Raw genomic sequence first — 12,941 nt, 5'->3', positions numbered from 1 at the left:
TGTTCTTACTGACTTAACATTTGAAAGTAGCTTTTTGACTACTCAGTCAACCCACATCTGATGTTGTTTTGCAGGAATCCACAGATTGAACAATTTCCTAAAGAGATCCTTTGATATTTCCAACCAAAAAAAAGTCCTTTAAGGTGAGAATATGTATGGCTTTTAATATTAAAAATAAATAGAACTGACGAGAGAGTAAATATGTAACACATGAATTTGACAATTTATGGCCATGCATTAAAATTTTGAAAATTATGTTATTCTGCTAAAAAAAGGTGTGAGCCTCTAACACCTTTTAGTTTTCCTTTATTCTATTATTAGATTCTTTTAAATTATAGATATATAAAAATAATTTAAAACAGTCTATTGATATATTATTATCAAAAAATATTGTTGCATGCACGTCTTTTTTTTTATATGGACCTGAAAAGACACTATTCACCAACAAATGGCTGGAGAGTGATAAATTATAATTATAATTCAGTAACTTTATGAGTCAATAAAATATATATATATATATATATATATTTAACTAGTCATAATAATGTATGTTATTATGAATAACAATCATCTTGTACCAATACACCAGAAGTTTTCAGACAAGATTGATGCTCACCTTGGCTACAATGTGGATGAATTAAAAAAAAAAAATAGAGATCGATCACACTAGTAAAGCACAATTCGATACTTTTTTAATTTGACTATTAAAAATCTTTTACCTCGCAATTATTTTCTTTAAAATAAAAAAATCTAAACTATGTTTTCCAGTTGAGCCCCCAGGTGACATGATTACTTTAATTAGTTGAACTGTTTATTTGAATTCAAACAAATATTTGCAATGGTTATAAAAACGACACCTTAACGCTAAATGAGATTCTGAAATATTGTAGCATATGCCTTGTTTGGAATAGTCAAATTTGAAATGTAAAAAGATTACATGAGTATGATTCAGTGAATAGATGTATTGCATTTTGTAACGAACCTATAACATCAAAGAAGTTGCACATTTTATGAGAAAACTTGTCTCTTTTAAATTTCAATTTTATTGATTTTCTTGGCATCCAAACGTATCCTATACAATTGGTACCTCTACCAAATCTATGGGGGTAAGGATGCTAGTGTGGTCCCCAGTTTAGGTAAGAAATTGGTTAAAATAATACAATGTTTGAGCCTGACAGTCATTTTGTCGATGTATAAGTTATTCTTATTTATTAGGTTACGCAACGATGTGTACTGTCCTTGTGGATGGTTTGCTATGCTCTAGGAAGCTTCCAGGGTCTTTCCTGAAAGCATACCATAGCCACACAGTTGAAACAGGTATAATGGTTTTGAAAAGGACTTCTCTGCTCACACGTACTGACAAGGATCTTTGGACTTTGGGCCTCTAGGCCTGATTGAATTAGTGTTTTAAAAACTTGACTAAGCCCAACCCATTAACACCTTAGGTACTGGTGTTGACTCTACTGACCAAACGTACGCCCAAACAAGAAACAATCCATCATTGAGCGACGATGATACTCAAACCTTAGAGGCTATTTTTACCAAAAAAAAAAAAAAAAACCTTAGAGGCTATGAGAAGGTGGTGGCTGAACATGTCGTGTAAATTGTTTAGTTAAACAGTCCTAAAAAATCTTTACATTAAATTTGGTAGGATTAAATCTGAATCGTCCATTATAGACAATTCAGATTTAATAAGTAAGATGGTAAAATTTATTTACACAGCGGTTGAGTTATCTTTATATTTTTTTTTTAATCACAAGGTTAGTTGGTTCCACCTTTTACGGCAGAGGTTATTAACCAAAAATAAAAAAAAAAGAAGTATGTAATATATCCTCTCCCTATGTATAAAAGCTCTTGTATACTTAGAAAAGATTTTAGGTTGATGTAAAATCCCCTGCTCCCCTGCTCCCCTCTCCGCCTCCCCTGCTCCCCTCTCCGATCTTCTTCCCTCCCTGCTTCTTCTCCGTCCCATCTTCCTGCTCCTTCTCCCTCCTCCCTGCTCCCCTCTCCCATCTTCTTCCCTCCCTACTCCATCTCCGATCTGATTCTCTGCTTCCTGCTCCTCCCTACCTCCTCTCATCTTTGTTTCCCCGCCCTCTCTGTTCCTCTCTCTCCCCTCTCGCCCTCTCTGTTTCTCTCTCCCGTTTTCTCTCTCCCGGCGTCTCTGTTCTCTCTCCCACCCTCTCGTTTCTCTCATCTTTGCTTCACCGCCTTCTCTGTTTTCTCTCTTCTCTCTCTCGCCCTCTCTCGTTTCTCTCTCCCGTTTCTCTCTCCCGGCGTCTCTCGTTCTCTCTCCGTTTTCTCTCTCCCGTTTTCTCTCGTTTTCATCTGTTCTCTTTTCCGTCCTCTTTCCCGCCTCCGCCTCCCTATTTCCCGCCTCCGTTGCTCTTTCTCCATTAATAACCGGATCTCCGGGTTCCCCTTAGATCCGTGGTTGCGGTGCTTTGTTTTTGTTTTTTTGTTTTATTTTATTTTTTTTTTTTTTTTCATAACGACTCCTTTGGTTCCAGCCTTTCCCGGTGCACACCGCAGAACAACTCCAAGTCCGGGTCCAAGTTCTCCGCGCCGCGCTTGACCGGTACGCCTCTACGGCATCGCTGGATTGGAGGTTTTGAACCTTCTCCACACTTTCGCTGCTACCATCGCTGTAATTGTAGGAGTTTTGACTCCGCCTTTCAGGCGTGTACTTTGTCCCCCTTTGAGGGTGTTGATGTTGTTTTGGTGTTCTTGTTCTAAGGGTTTTGTGGCTGCGATCCACTTTGGGCTTGACCCAACCCTTACCCCGCGGCCGACCGCTGTCTCTTATGCATGTTTAATCACAGGGTGGTCTTTTGCCGCTCCTTGGTTCGTTTTGAACCTTGTGTTCTCATGCATGTGTGTTTGTACTTTGTTTAGTTTACATGAAGTGCTGTTTACAAAAAAAAAAAAAAAAAAAAAATCTCAAAAACGAGAAATTTAAATTACCCTGTCTTAAGTATTATCTTCCGAGTTACTGTTATTGTTAATGTCAATTTTTGAGTTATCAAATTTATCAATCCGACCCTTGGTTTGCATAAGTCAAAGGGATTCAGAGGGTGACATCAATAATAGTGGGTAATTCGGGGGTGGTACTGAAAATTCATGTTTTTTGTACTCCTTATTTGCTATTTTTAATTTTACGGTAGATACAACCCGGAGGAGCCTTAAACCCTGACAAATGACAAATTACAGAGCCAAAGCACAACGGCTACATTTCATGGCGAGTCGCCTGCGCTCTGTACCACTAGCGCGATACATCTCCTCTTCCTCTTCCTCTTCCTCTTCTTCCTCTAGAGTACCTCTTCTGTGGAAACCCGAAATCGAGCCATCCGACGGCACGACAACTACAGTTCAACTCCTCTCATGGGGTCGTGGAGCCTCAGGACAACTCGGTGGCGGCATTGAAGAGATTCGTTTGTATCCCACTACCGTCGCTTCTCTCCTCCTTCCCTCCAATTTTCAGTTCTCTCCTATTCCTGGTCGTCTCGATTCTATTTCCGCCGCCAGAAACGGTGGCACTGAAGAGTCAGCGCCACCGCCGCCGTTGGAGGTAGGCATCTCATGTGGCCTCTTCCACTCTTCCTTACTTGTCGATGGCAAATTCTGGATTTGGGGAAAAGGCGATGGTGGACGCCTCGGGTTCGGCCATGAAAATCCTGCTTTTCTTCCGACTTTGAATCCCAATCTTGACGGCGTCAGAAGCATCGCTCTTGGCGGGGTTCACTCTGTTGCCCTCACAGCGCTTGGGGAAGTATTCACTTGGTCAGTTTCAGATATATATAATTTTTTTTCTTCTAAATTTCGTTCTAGTTGCTAGGAGATATGATTATGTTATGTTCTTATTTTTATTTTTATTTTATTTATGGTTTTTTGGGATACGCATATTGGGTTATGTGATGAATATGCGGCAGGGGGATGCAGGGGTTACGGTGGTTTTGGAGCTCTAGGGCATTCAGTATATACCAGAGAAAGGCTGCCTAGATTGGTGAAAGGTTCTTGGGATGGAAAAATATGCCACATTGCTACCGGTGGAGCTCATACTACTGCTATCACTGATGCAGGTTCGTTGGATTTCTTTTTCTTGATTCTACAAGCCAGTGGAATTTGGATAACTGTGATGGTAATTTAGATAAACAAATTTCGTCATGTTGGAAAAAAAAATGATTGTTTTGCAATTCCTTCAATCTTTGGTAGTCAGGCAACAATCTAGGATGTTGGTTGTTCCTTTGACGGGCTTGGTGGTGGGAAGGTGCTGGCAAGGCTTAAATTGTAGCTTCAGTTTCCTACATAATGGACTGATTACCATAATTGGCCTTCTCATACTGGCTAATGAGTAATCTTATTTTGTATTAGTCCAGCATACTTCTATCTTGAAAGTGTGGATTCAGCAGTTCCCATGCCAATGGCTATGGTGCATGTGGTACATTTTAAAAGGATCCTCTTCTTGTCTGACAGGAATAGGCCTTGATAAAGTGTTTAGGGTCAGTGCCTAGGTTTCTTTCAACACGTTATATTTGAGAGCTGCCTTTCCAAGTCCTTTCTTTTTGTATGAATGCCTTGTGGTCAATCCAGCAATTATTCAAGCTTAAGTATGACCGTATTGTCTCAGTATGCAACTGGTTTTGAGGAGGTCTTTCATTAGCAATTTTGGAAGTTGGAGGGAGTCTGGCTGTTGTACAATCATCCTCAAGTTCAAACCTGTATTTGTGATAGTGTTAACCAACTTAAGTAAGCTACATTTCGAAATTCTCTTTGTTGGGGGAGGGGGGGATGGTCATTGAGTACTTGCCTTTACTTTAGATCCAAAAATTCAGGACCTTCGTTGTCCCATTGCATGTGAAAGTCCAAAACAATTTATTCATGATCTATCTCTTAGATCCTTAGTTACATGTGATGTAGTATGTTTTCTGTCTTTCAATAGGATGTGTAATGTTCTAGGTTTGTTTCATTCAGTTATTGCTGATTCGGAGTGGATTTTTGTGGTTTTTAAATAAAAGAGAGAACCTCAATGAGGATTTCAAATTTAAGATTCAAGTTAATAGGACTCTTGCTGGAAGAGATTTTACGTCTCAAAGCATTTGGATGTCTCCAGTCTTCTATGGGGTATAGCTTGGTGTCATCATAGTGATTCTGTTCTCCTGGTATATATGATGACTAGTTTGATAATTTTGTGGGGGTTTAAGGTGCTGTGAGAATTGCTGATTATATTAATTTCCCACCCAAAAGCAAAAAGACAATCTCCTGATTATCAAAGAATGCTAGGACTGTATGTAAGGTTTAAAGTATAACTGAAGGATGATGAAAGGCACTCAACTGACTCAAGATGAAATTTTCATTTTCCGTTTTGGCGTATGTTCCAGATGTCTGTTTAATCACATGAGAACTTGCTTAAAACTGTCTCTGAGGATTTTTACTTGTGTGAATGAATTTTATTCAATGAGTTAGTTATGTAGTCAACTCCGGTAAGTAATTGGGTACTTTTTCAGATCTATTAGATAAGAGCTGGCATTACTAGGTTAATACGTTCCAAATTGTTTTACATTCATAATTTTTAGAGTTCGTTAGTGCTTCTGCACAAAAGAACAAATTAAAAACAACCTCCAAAGTTGCCCCAGAAATATTTTTTAAACAACGATGGGAAATAAGAGGGAAGGGTAGGCAACTTTCTCTACCCTTTTTCTTAGATTATTTGTCACTTTGATTACTCTTTTTTTTGAGTTTCATGATAAGAAAAAGTACTATTCTGCCAAAAATAAAACTACTCGTTGTATATTCGATGTAATTATCAAAAACCACTAACCAATGGCAACCCTTTGACATTGATGCTCATGCTAACTAATCTCAGATCAATATAGGCCAATTTTGGTTGGATCTAATTGGTATCAGCTGAGACCAATCTGAAATACCTGTATGGATAAAAATATATAAAGTTTATGAACCATGGAGGAGTATTTTGCAACATCGTCAAGCCCAAGCAGGGATTTATGAACCTGAGGATGGTTGGACAAACTAAAAACCCTTGGGGTGGGGGAAATCTGTGACCCTTAGGTGGTGGTGACTGTCATCTAGGATGGCATGTTTTCATTTTTATGGAAGAGAAAACAGGAACTTTGATTTCTGCTTCTACAATTAAGGTGCAATTTTCATCAGATTTCACCATTTTAACATAGTTGAATGAGATTAGGTCAGTTCTGGAAGTTTTGTCTTTTATTTTTTTTGGGGATAACATGAATACTAACCAAATTTGGGGATATTAAGTAAATCTTTTCAAAAAAAAGTAGTGGCTGTAAAAAAAGAAAAGAAATTGAAACCTACTTATCTTTTCAGCTCCGTTCTTATTTAGTCAGTCATAGAAATGACCCCAAAATAAGAGTGGACGGGGAAGGAGAATGGTTAATTACAATGTATAAAGTTAAAAGAAGACACCGCTCCTCGCATATGCTCAAAACTTGAAGTACAAATAATGAATGATTAAAAAAGGGCAGAATTTAGACTCACTAGATAATGATAAAGCTATTGCAAGTGGGGTCTATACTCTTAACTAATCATGAAATCTGCAAATGCAGTCCTTACACTTGCTAATGATAAAAGCAGCTGCAAATGGTGTCGGTGAACTAGCTAATGATGAGCCTGCTGCAAGTGGGTTCCACAGGCTGCTCTTTAGCAACACCGTAGCCGTAGAACTAGTCGTCAATCCAGAGCTAAAAGAACCAGTTGTAGGCCTAAAATGATTCTAGGAAGAGTGAAGAAAGACATTTATAGCTTAGAATAGTGTTGATTGAAGATAGAAGATCCAAGGAGCCGACCCATTTAGTTCAGACAAGGCTTGTTGGAGATGATTTACATAATTTTGTTTGTACTGACATATTTGAGCTCCGTTTCTTCCTATTGCATGGTCCTAATGGGTTAAAGGTTGATTCCTTCAAGCTTAAGTAGATTAATGGGTTGATTTCATTTTTCTCTGTTTATTTCTGATTTTGATTTGATTTTAATTTTCATGTATAATATGAGCCCACACAAAAGAGGAAACTCTACCCTAAATGTTATTGTTTGCAAATTATGTGATGGTGATGATAGCTGTAATCTGGATCTCTCTCTCCAGAAAAGTCACATTATTGATTGATCATGTTTAGTTGGCTAAAATTCAAATTGGATCTCTGCCGACTCCTGTAGTATTGACTTTGCCAAATTGTGTGGCAAATTTAAGCAGTGACAATGTGAATTCTTAAAGATATGGATCGAATTTCAAAGCATGGATATATAGACCAGGTAGATTTCCTGTAGATGGATGCTACAGTGTAAAATTAGCAGTCATGAAGTCCTTGTAAATGGATTAAGTATGTTCTTGGATGGGTAATATTTCATCATTTCTAGTTGTGATTTGTTTAGGTGAACTTTATGCATGGGGTCGTGACGAAGGTGACGGTAGATTGGGCTTGGGTGCTGGCTGTGGCCCGAATGAAGGTGGTGCATTTAGCATTCCTTCCAAAGTAAAAGCATTACCTGTGCCTGTTGCTGCTGCAACTTGTGGGGGTTTTTTCACAACAGCGCTGACTAAAGATGGGCAACTTTGGAATTGGGGAGGTAAGAATGATGTCACCTTGCTTAGATTTTGAGATCCAAATTCAATTGTAAATGTATAAAGAATCTTTTTTCCTGTATTTCCCCCTTAATAAAGAGTACGATAGGCAGACCTATCATGTACTAGATCCTAAAATATAATCCTCTCCCAAATGATGTCAAAATTTACTTGGAGTTCCCCTAATTTGAAATCCTTGTTAGAATCAGCCCCACTCTGTTAGCTGTGCTGTGTCAGGGGGTGACGTTATATGATCCTGAAATTCTAATCGACCAAATAATTGATAGATCTATGGTGAACCTACTGTTCTTCCCTCCTATAGAAAATGCTTGAATAATTTAACCTCCATGCTTGACCATGCACTAATCCATCCATGTGTTCCCAAAATTGTTACTTTCTGAATTGAAATTTACTAGTTTCATCCGATCCTGCTTGGTGGCATAGGCACTAATTGTATTGACAGCTTCTTTCTCCAATGCTAGTTTGATGAATATAATTCCATCTCCAACTCTTATGACATCCACCACACATCCTTTGGATCTGTGTTCACCATTATTTTTTTTTGTTTCCATACACATTGCTTTAAGTCATCCAACACTTTAGCTTTTTTAACCCTTCCATTATCTCTTGAATTTAGGCAATAAGAATCCTTCTTCTGTTTATAACATCTCTCAATCCCATCCTCTTACCCATTTGAGATCCAATGTACCAAGACACAAACCAGATCATGCTCTTCTGGGCTAGTTTCAAGAGATGCAAATGACCATTGTGTGAGCTCTTGCAGGTTATGTCTCGGAAGAAGGCTGATAAGTATGAGACAATGTGTACTTTTCTCAGCCTTTCAGCTAAGATCAAGTTATGAGATAAAGTACCAAAACTAAAGTAAAGAAAGAAAATGATTCATGCAATGGTGAATGACTGAAATTAATGAGTAATGACTTGGTGCCTGCTGCAAACCTAATGCACCAGGGGAAATGATAAAAAAGAGGATAGTATATAACAGAATGGAGAGAAGGTCATTAATGCAATAAACAGATAAATTTAGAAGTTATTCAACCCTATTAGGTGCGATATCATATGAGATTCAAAACAAAGAATTTTACAATTCATGCTAAAATATAAAGAAAAGTAAAACTCCATATATGATCCAATATTGGTGCTTAGACCAGTGATTCAACTTGCCTATACCAACATAGTTATCTGAGGAAATGCACTAACAAGGCAAAGCAATCCAGCAATTCACAACAAAACACAGAAGACATAATGCAATACAAAGGGCACAACAGAGTTTTGATACAATATGCTAGCTATGTATTAAAATCATAAACAGGTAGAAATAAAGCCGTACGTGGGGCTCAAAAGTGTATTAAAACAATAGGCAGTTAAAAACCCCTAATGGCAATATATTAGAGAGCACAACAAATGCTATTGTTTGCTAAGAAGGGAAAACTGTAGCACAGCCAAGGGTAAATCTTCTTACGGCTACATTTGCCACTAACACAGAGAAGCAGTTACCAGAGAGTCAGAGACCTCAGCAAAGAAAGTGTTGTTTGGCTTCTGGATGTTGTATAGCATATGGGATAACTGACTGTGTGAGACATTTGCTTTGGACAAAGCAACATGGTTTTCCCTGTTTCAGTGGGGTGACAAGTACCATGTGAAACAACAGCCCAGCTCTCACTCTTCCAGGGCAGATTCTTCCATTTCCAAGCACCCAAATGTGCTGTTGTATACTGTGAAGTATGTAAATGAATTTGGCAACTTTGAGTCTATTAAAACTCCATCCTGTAAGATTGTAAGATTATTCCCATCTTTATTTAAATGACATACGTCTGCTTGTCATGAACTAGGCTTCATTCTGATAGTGTTTCTTTTGGATTTTCATGCAGCAAACTCGAATTTTGAACTTGGAAGAGGTAATAAGGTTGGTGGTTGGAAGCCACAGCCAATTCCCAGCCTGCAAGAAGCTCGTATCATTCAGGTGGCAAGTGGTGGATTTCATTGTCTTGCACTAACTGGTAAAATGATTTCAAAGTTATTTTAACATTATTCATTTACTTGGCTTAATGTTCAGAAGTTGATGTTATGCTTTCGGTATTTATTGTGATTACTGTCTATTTTGTAAGAGGGCAGTGTCCTTTCCTCCCTGCCCGAAAACAACCCTTACCCCAACCCACCCCAATGAAATGTTGACTCTGGGACTAAAGACAGTTGGAATACTTGTCAGATGATGGTAAAGTGCTTTCTTGGGGCCATGGTGGAAAAGGTCAGTTGGGTCATTCTTCAATAGAAAACCAAAAGATTCCAGTAGTGGTTGAGCCTTTAGTTGAGGAGCGCATCACATACATTGCATGTGGAGGTTCTTCTTCAGCTGCTATCACTGGTAAGAATGTTAGAAATAGTTTAGCATATGAGGTTTCTAAAATAAATTTCAAGCTGTTGCATGTGGAGGTTCCTCTTCAGCTGGTATCACTATTAAGGACAACTTGTTACTATTTGAGACTCTAAAATGAATGTCATTCCTATAAATAGGGGAAAAACAAAAAAGAATTTCATTATGCTCTTCATAAGAACTGTTTTATTTCTTAGAGAAATGTTTAATTTCTGATTGCAACTTTATGTTTAAAAAGCGCCTTGACGGTAAGATCTTTGTAATGAACATCTCTTATAAGTGAAGACAGTGCCTCATTTTTCCTTTCTGGAAACATAAACTGAATTTATTGGTAAAATTTAAAATACTAACATGGTCATATAATCTTAGGAAGAAAAGGAACAATATAAATGTTCTAAAATTCATCTTAATATTTTACTTTTGTGAAACTTCTCTAATTCTAATCTTTATGGAGTTCATGTTATCTCTATCAAGTGTATTAATTTTTGTTTAAAGGTTAGAAAATGTTATTTTTGTTGAATTCCATCATCTATTAATACTTTCAAACAGCTGAAACTGAATCTTGAAAACTCTCATGAAGTTTCGTTTTATGTATTTATTATACTTAAAATTTATAATATTTATTCTAGTAACTAAAATATGTTTATTTCTATTCAATTAAACTCAACTAAATATGAGGATAACATCTGATTGGTTCACTTTTGTCTATTTATCTCTATCAAGTATATTAATTTTTGTTGAATTCCATCATCTATTAATACTTTCAAACAAGCTGAAATTGAATCTTGAAAACTCTCATGAAGTTTCGTTTTTTGTATTTATTATAATTAAAAGTTATAATATTTATTCTAGTAACTAAAATATGTTTATTTCTATTCAATTAAACTCAACTAAATATGAGGATAACCTCTGATTGGTTCACTTTTGTCTATGAAATGCTTAAGATACCTGTTTATTGATGATATTCTGTAGATAATTTTGGCATATGAGTTTGACAGTACTAGTACTGTAATTATTCTTCTGGTAATGGTGGTGGAAATACTTTCCTGGGAATGGCAGATAAGGGGAAGCTGTACATGTGGGGGAGTGCAAGGGATTGTCAACTTGGGGTTCCTGGGTTGCCAGATGTCCAACCGTTGCCTGTTGAAGTGAAGTTTTTGATTGAGGATGATGGATTGGGGCCCCACCGCGTAATCTCCATTGCAGTTGGTGCATCTCATGCCATGTGCTTGGTTGTGAGGTCTGGAAATCAGAGCTGACTGTAGTGGAATCAAGAATTTTGAGCTCTGTTCCGATGGTAGAGAACATTCAGCAATAGAGGTGCTCAACAATAAGTTTTGACATACAAGCCAATCCTGTGATCTCTCTTCTGCAATAGAGAGCATACACTGGTGAGGAGAAGCAGCTACAGCAACAACTTGTAGGTGAAAAGGATGGTTTCATCAATGAGGTTTGCACACTGCCCAGTCAATGTTATACGATTTGATCATGGTCAATAGGTTATATAAATTTTGGGTTCAGTACAAGTTCTTTGAAATTTGTGTTTTTTTTTTGTGTTTTTTTTGTTTATAAGAATTTCACTTCACTTCCCCTTGCAACCAAACAAGGCCCTCAAAGAATTAATGTTTGTTTCGCTGGGTTGGTTTTGACTTTGTACCGGAAAAATAAAAATGGGAAATTTCAATACGTTGCGACTTTAGTTTCCTTTTTCACGGTCTAAGGGAGATTTGAAAGGTTTCCTCTTGGGCAAATGGGCATCCAGCAACAATAGAGGCTGGTTTGTTTAGGGCCGGGACGAGCGGACAAAAAGAGATCAAACCGACCAAACCAGAGTCAGGCGAAAAACGTTTGGTTAGTTTGAATTTTTGGAATGAAATTTCTAGATTTATCCTAAAAATATTTATTGAATTATGGTTCAAACTTTACGTTTGAAGTAGGGGAAACGGTTCCCTCTACCCAAAATCTCGATTCCGTTTTAGTGTAAAAATGGTCGATCAGAATCTGAGTCACACAACCAAACGGTAAAACTCCCCATTTGTGCAACCGAGTTTCAAATCTCGTTTTGCAAAATTTAATCATTTTGTAAATATTTACGGCAATTGATGATTGTATGCTTCCTGGTTCATGCGTTCAAGGAAAACATTATCCATTCCTCATTATTCAACTTCTCCAAGCCACGATGAAGGGAAATTCTTTGGTCAAGGCTTTTGGATGAGCTTAAGAGAGTAAATCTGATACTGGAATTTTAATGATAGTTGTATTATTTGAATATAATAAGAATAAATGTTCCATCTTCTTGGAGTTATAAAGTGCGATAAAAAATTTTCATTATTTTTTTTAAGGAAAATGTCTTTTATTTAGTCCCACATTGAAAAGTGAGTTGTTGAATTTGAGTTAAAAGGCGTTGCTTATAAACTCTGATTTATAATAATAAGACAAGCTAATGCGTATGTGGTATAGAAGCGAGGATGGTGTACAGTCCGAGCATGTTTGCACTTGTGCATGCATAGCGTGGGCACTTTTGGTGCACATACGCACTTAGCACTTGATCAGATGTAAATCGTAAATTTTGATCAACGGTAGATCAATGGTGATAGAAGTAGATCCATTAGATTCCATGGAAAATCGACGGTTAGATTTATTACTGTAATCTATCCGTAATAAAATAATCCCCATATCCATTTGATGGTCATTCTAGACTCGGGAGGCCGAACGATCTGACAGCTCAAATATGAACATGGGTATTGGTATCCTTGCATGGAGGTACCTATACGAAGAGAGTCATGAACTATTTAATACAAGTACCTCAATGCTTATAAATACCCCCTAGTTTTTTTTTTCCGTATCTTAGGAGATAATTCGAACTAGAATTTCCAGCTTTCTGAATGTGCTATCTCTCTTGATTCTGTTACTCTTTTGTTTACAAATGATTCTAAGATGGTCTCTGTAATG

The 12,941-nt window shown here is 37.3% G+C and overlaps 1 protein-coding gene across 1 annotated transcript; it reads left to right on the top strand.

The window, feature by feature from the left end:
• Window positions 1-3,207: 3,207 nt before the first annotated feature.
• RUG3 (Regulator of chromosome condensation (RCC1) family protein) lies at window positions 3,208-11,768 on the top strand. The gene is made up of 6 exons (XM_089146651.1): window positions 3,208-3,780; window positions 3,940-4,079; window positions 7,408-7,602; window positions 9,487-9,615; window positions 9,825-9,980; window positions 11,049-11,768. The coding sequence occupies exons 1-6, from the start codon at window positions 3,236-3,238 to the stop codon at window positions 11,246-11,248; spliced, it is 1,365 nt and encodes a 454-aa protein (XP_089002777.1). The 5' UTR covers window positions 3,208-3,235; the 3' UTR covers window positions 11,249-11,768.
• The last annotated feature ends 1,173 nt before the right edge of the window (window positions 11,769-12,941 follow it).

The sequence above is a fragment of the Hakea prostrata genome, chromosome 2 (genome assembly GCF_041222555.1).
Source record: "Hakea prostrata isolate BN-2017 chromosome 2, UWA_Hpros_2, whole genome shotgun sequence".
Lineage (NCBI taxonomy): Eukaryota > Viridiplantae > Streptophyta > Magnoliopsida > Proteales > Proteaceae > Hakea > Hakea prostrata.
This window is presented reverse-complemented; position numbering and strand designations above follow the sequence as displayed.

Bases quoted from the DNA above. Each gene is read 5' to 3' on its own strand.
- RUG3 (XM_089146651.1), top strand. From the start codon at position 3,236: ATGGCGAGTCGCCTGCGCTCTGTACCACTAGCGCGATACATCTCCTCT. The intron at 4,080-7,407 runs GTTCGTTGGATT...TGATTTGTTTAG, and splicing joins TACTGCTATCACTGATGCAG to GTGAACTTTATGCATGGGGT. The intron at 9,981-11,048 runs GTAAGAATGTTA...TGGGAATGGCAG, and splicing joins TTCTTCAGCTGCTATCACTG to ATAAGGGGAAGCTGTACATG.